Source organism: Saccopteryx bilineata, chromosome 2 (assembly GCF_036850765.1).
Source record: "Saccopteryx bilineata isolate mSacBil1 chromosome 2, mSacBil1_pri_phased_curated, whole genome shotgun sequence".
In the NCBI taxonomy this organism is placed as follows: domain Eukaryota; kingdom Metazoa; phylum Chordata; class Mammalia; order Chiroptera; family Emballonuridae; genus Saccopteryx; species Saccopteryx bilineata.
The window spans coordinates 369,684,453-369,690,452 of NC_089491.1; the positions used below are offsets into that span (position 1 = coordinate 369,684,453).

General features: G+C 44.6%; 1 protein-coding gene across 1 annotated transcript; it reads right to left on the reverse strand.

The window, feature by feature from the left end:
- Window positions 1–5: 5 nt before the first annotated feature.
- Window positions 6–5,469, reverse strand: CCL15 (C-C motif chemokine ligand 15). Its single transcript, XM_066263378.1, has 4 exons — window positions 5,298–5,469; window positions 1,265–1,315; window positions 683–794; window positions 6–273 (listed from the first exon to the last, which is right to left on the reverse strand). The coding sequence occupies exons 1-4, from the start codon at window positions 5,392–5,394 to the stop codon at window positions 177–179; spliced, it is 357 nt and encodes a 118-aa protein (XP_066119475.1). The 5' UTR covers window positions 5,395–5,469; the 3' UTR covers window positions 6–176.
- Window positions 5,470–6,000: the final 531 nt, after the last annotated feature.

Consider the following 6,000-nt stretch of genomic DNA (forward strand, 5'->3'; position numbering starts at 1 on the left):
TCAAGTAGAGTGAAATCGGATACTTTTTTATTAATGCATGGCTTTTATAACCAGAACAGAACAGTGATTGTTGCTTTTGAAAAAATAATTCCGGCCAAGAGACTCTCAGAAGTGAGGTAAGAGGGAACAGAGGTGGGTGGTTGGGACCTAGTATTCCTTCTCCTCAACCAACAATTTCACTTTCGCCTCATGTCCCTTATGTCCTTTATGCAATCCTGAACTCCCACATCACTGGGGTCCACACAGACACGCTTCCCCCTCTTGGTGATGAAGCTGGGGAGCAAGAAGGAGAAAGATTACACAGTGAAGAGGATTCTGCAAACAAGGTGGGGGAGCCCCATCCCCCCTGCCCGTCCACCCCTGGGCCCCTGGGATTCCCCACCCAGCCCATCGTGTTCCTCTCTCTGCTGCAGGAGCGCAGGGTGTCTCCTGTTTGAGACCCTCAGCCTCTTGAGACTCCCTTAGTGACTCATGGGAGTTTCCTGGGGCAGACCTGCCTCTCTCTTTCCTTCCCTAGCCTCCCTTTTCTCTGGGAGCATCTGAAATCTGATGCTTTGCAGGTTCCTAATGGCGACACCAGCCTCCCCTGACCTGGAAGGATCCAGAGGGTGGGACTTTCCTGGACATCCATCCATCATCAGGTCGCCCTTCCCAAGACATGGCTGGTAAGCTTTGCACTTACATGGCACCAGGCTTGGAGCACCCACTGGATGTTTCAAAATAATCGTCCATGAAGAGGCATGGGATTCTTCGTGAGGTGTAGGAGTAACAGCAGTCAACAGCATAATGTAAGCCTGCAGAAAGAGAAAGGGCTGTTTAGGGACCGAGTTTCTTTTTGAGGAAAACTAGATCCTTCCCCCCTTTCCTCCAAAGTACTGGGGTGGGTGAGACGGTGAAGGACTCAAAAGGGGGGGGGGGTTTCCTCCTCCACGGCACTTGCTGGCATCTCCTTGCTTCATCTCCCCGGGGCTGAGCTGTGTGTCTGACGGCACCCAGGCGGGACCACAACAGGGCCAGCTGGAACCGTTTCTTCCAGAACTGGAAGGGTGTGAGGCGTGCAGTGGGCGTCAGAGAGCACCCTTCCCCCAGGTGAGCCTCCTTCGGGACAGCCAGGGGGAAGAGAAGTCATCTACAGAGGAGGGCCCCATAGCGCATTCTGATCTCCCTTGGAGATGTTCCCTCCCCCTTCCCCCAGGCCTCAAGCTGCCGGGCAGATGGGTACCCACCAGCTGCTTTCAAATCTATGCGATCACTAAACATTTACCTTCATGTTTCTCTAGTAATAGTTTCCTCTCTTGTATCATCATTCTGGGTTCTATTGGGGAGAAACAGACAAGGCAGGAAGAGAAATCACTGGGAGGCAGCATTGTCTCAGCGGTTACCCTGTCGCATTCCTCCGCCCAGCACCCCCCCATCCTGGGTCCACCCCCCTTTGGGAGGGAGGCATCGAGGTTGAAACACCGGGCTCCTCTGTTCCACGCCCATTTTCTCCACTGGCGCCCTGAGATTTTTCAGGGAACTTTTGAAAATGTTTGAGACAGGGAAACATTCTATTAAATACAGAAAGCACACTGTAAATCCAACATGAATAAATCAATTGAATAGAGACATCATATGATCTAGTCCACAATGCTTCCTGCACATTTCTGGAATCCACATGGCTCTGGAAACAGAAAAAATTTTTAGTGACTGATTTGGTGGTACGATGTCACCCAAAGTGAAGTGAGGTTATTTACAGTTTTTATCCCATTAGTTAAATATTTGTAGGTGTTTGCTGCAGATATATTATTGTTTGATTAAAGTATGCTTCCCAGACTTGCAGAATGCTAAGTAATGTTCAATTATGGATTATTTTTAAAAAAAATATTTTTTCAGTATGTGGTAAAATATACATTATATAAAATTTATAATTTTATCTTTTTTTTTTTTTGTCTTGGAGCTCTGACCTTGTACCCTATACTCACAGTGATCTAGACCTGCAAAATATACTGCTCACAAAAATTAGAGGATATTTAAAAATGAAGGTGAAGCAATAAAATATCCCCTAATTTTTTTTTTTTGTATTTTTCTGAAGCTGGAAACGGGGAGAGACAGTCAGACAGACTCCCACATGCGCCCCACCAGGATCCACCCAGCATGCCCACCAGGGGCGAAGCTCTGCCCACCAGGGGGCGATGCTCTGCCCCTCCAGGGCGTCGCTCTGCTGCGACCAGAGCCACTCTAGCGCCTGGGGCAGAGGCCAAGGAGCCATCCCCAGCGCCCGGGCCATCTTTGCTCCAATGGAGCTTTGGCTGCGGGAGGGGAAGAGAGAGACAGAGAGGAAGGAGGGGGGGTGGAGAAGCAAATGGGCGTTTCTCCTATGTGCCCTGGCCGGGAATCGAACCCAGGTCCCCGGCACACCAGGCCGACGCTCTACTGCTGAGACAACCGGCCAGAGCCAAATATCCCCTAATTTTTGTGAGCAGTATATATAGAGGGTGTGGCAAATGTTGGATTAGAGTTGTTTGTATGGAAAATAATTCAATAATTAATAAATAATAATACAAGAATAAACTCTGTGTTTCACATACAACTGTTTCTACTTTTGCCATACCCTGTATTTGTTAGGTGGATTGATAGGGACTATCAAGGAGCTTAGACTCTAGTCATTAGATAAGGCACAGTGTGATCAAAGTTGTAAGAACAGTTAGAATGCTATTAGGTTCAGAGGAAGAACAGAAGATGTATATTTTAGACCAAACTGGTCAAACTTGAACCATTTTCAAGTGTACAGTTTAGTAGCATTAAGGACATTCACATATTGCACAACCATAACTACACTCTGTCCGGGGAACGTTTTCACCTTGCAGAACTGAAACTCTGCCCCCATTAGACAGTAACTCCCCATTTCACCATCCCCCAAACCCTGGGCCACCGCCATTCTACTTTCTTTCTCTGAGTTTGACTACTTTGTGGAATCATACAGTATTTATCCTTTTGTTACTGGCTTATATCATTTTTTATAATTCAGTTAGAGACCTCTCTTCAATCTCCACCCACGTTATAGCATGTGTCTGCATTTCTGTACTATTTAAAGCTGAATAATATCCCATTGCATGTATATACCATTTTAAATCCATTCATTTGTTGATGGACACTTGGGTTACTTCTACCTTTTTGCTATTATGAGTAATGCTGCTATTAGTGTGCGTGTACAGCTGTCTCTTCATGTGCCCTCTTTTAGTTCTTTGGAGTATATATCCAGAATTGGAATTGCTACATCATATTGTATTGCCTTTTTAAAACCTGAAAGACTCTGCATTCCAAAATACATCTAGGTCCAATGTTTTGGGTAAGGGATTGTAGACCTGCATTATGCTAATCAGGAAAACACAACTAAACTTTTAGCTAATTTCTTATGTAGTTACATATGAATTATATTTAATGAGGCATATACATATACTTCAACATGCTCTATATGATGTGTGTGGGGCTTGCAAAATAAAGTCTTAGGGCCCTGACTGGTTGGCTCAGTGGTAGAGCGTCGGCCTGGCGTGCAGGAGTCCCTGGTTTGATTCCCGGCCAGGGCACACAGGAGAAGCGTCCATCTGCTTCTCCACCCCTCCCCCTCTCCTTCCTCTCTGTCTCTCTCTTCCCCTCCCACAGCTAAGGCTCCATTGGAGCAAAGTTGGCCCAGGGGCATTGAGGATGGCTCTGTGGCCTCTGCCTCAGGTGCTAGAATGGCTCTGGTTGCAACAAAGCGACACCCCAGATGGGCAGAGCATCGCCCCCTGGTGGGCATGCTGGGTGGATCCTGGTTGGGCACATGCGGGAATCTGTCTGACTGCCTCCCCGTTTCCAACTTCAGAAAAATACAAAAAAAAAAAATAAATAAAATAAATAAAGTCTTAAATGGACTTGTTTTTCCGTAAGGGCTTCCTAGCTCTACCACTTACTGGTTGTATGATCTCGAGCAAGTTATCTAAGGGTTCTGTACCTCAGTTTTCTCATTTGTAAAATGAGAATAAAAACAATATATAAAGCCTGACCTGTGGTGGCGCAGTGGATAAAGCATTAACATGGAAACGCTGAGGTTGCCGGTTCAAAACCCTGGGCTTGCCTGGTCAAGGCACATATGGGAGTTGATGCTTCCTGCTCCTCCCCCCTTCTCTCTCTCTCTCTCCCCTCTCTATAATGAATAAATAAAATCTAAAACAAAAAACAAAAAACAAAACAAAACAAAAACAATATATAAAACTAGATAAGGTGCTGATAGTCTATACCACAGGGTGTTAGGAGGATTCAATGTATTAATATCTATATGACAATTAGAACAGTACTTGCTTGTACATAGGCAGTCCTAGATAATTTTTGTTGTTGTTGTTGTTAAATAAATAAATTGTTAGGTGAACTTGGTGAGTTACTTGCCTGGCTTGTCCCATTTCCTCCTAAAAATGATAATTTTATACTATATGGGATATAATAGTTCTAACATTGTAGGATTCTATTCTTCTTTCTCCAGATTTACAATTTTACTACAATTCTTTTGATCTAGTACATAATGGTTCTATATCAGCTAAAAAAAAAAAATCAAATAATTATAGCCCATGAAAAGGGAGTGAATTGTTTCCTAAGTCAATTCTCATTGGGAAAAAATACAGTTTTCCCCAGAGACCAAATGCTACAGAGAGAGGTCTATACCAGGGGTCCCCAAACTTTTTACACAGGGGGCCAGTTCACTGTCCCTCAGACCGTTGGAGGGCCGGACTATAAAAAAACTATGAACAAATCCCTAAGCACACTGCACATATCTTATTTTAAAGTAAAAAAACAAAACAGGAACAAATACAATATTTAAAATAAAGAACAGGTAAATTTAAATCAACAAACGACCAGTATTTCAATGGGAACTATGGGCCTACTTTTGGCTAATGAGATGGTCAGTGTCTGGTTCCATATTTGTCAATGCTAGCCGTAACAAGTGATATGACGCGCTTCCGGAGCCCTGACGCGTGCGTCCCGCATCGCTGCACTTGGTGGCGCCACCACATACAGCATACAGGATGCATCCTGTGCTCTCTCATTGACCACCAATGAAAGAGGTGCCCCTTCCGGAAGTGCGACGGGGGGCCGGATAAATGGTCTCAGGGGGCCATAGTTTGGGGACCCCCTGGTCTATACCTTACTGCTGCTGCTTTTAAACAGTACCAAATTCACCTCCATGTCACAGGAGAACAAAGATGTCCCCTCTGTGTCTCCTCCCTGGACTTCAAGTTATCATTGAATTGGCAACCAATGAGAAGGCTCACTGAACTTACCATCGACTTGGAATTCATGGGCTGGAGCTCCATGGGCTGGGGATTCAAGGACAGCCACAAGGATGAGGAAGGAGAGGGCAGCTGCAAAGGTCTTCATCTTCCAGATGTGCAGGCAGAACTAGACTGAAGACTCCTGGGCTCTCTGCTTCCTGACTCCTTGGACCCCACCTCAGCCCTTGTATTTATAAGAAGAGAATCAGGAAGTTATAGGGCAGAGGTCAGTATGCTGTTCTTTGGCTGTATAGCTAAATATCATGACAACTGATATTTCTAATAAGAGAACAAGTCTGGGAATACAACAGGATAACTCAACAATGATGACTTGGGGTTTTCCCCATTGCCCAATGGATACAAGCAGAAGATGTTAAATTGATGACAGAGACCTTAGCTAAAACAGGAATCCTGAGACCCTTTGGGAGGACTTCTCACTTCCTCTGTGGGTTATGATAATCCTACAGGAAGAACCCAAAGTTTACAACAGAGCTCTATGGTTACAACAGCCCCTGCCCTTAACTTCCTCTTTCTTACTACTTTCTTCTTCTTGCTCTCTTTTATAAATGTCATGTCTGCATGTACTGAATTGCAACCTTTACTTTTCCCCAAATAAATATTTTTTATAGAGAGAATAGCTAGTCGACTTTTTGTTTATGATAGACAAGAATAACTGTATTTTATGAAGGATCCAGGGGATTTATTTAATCCT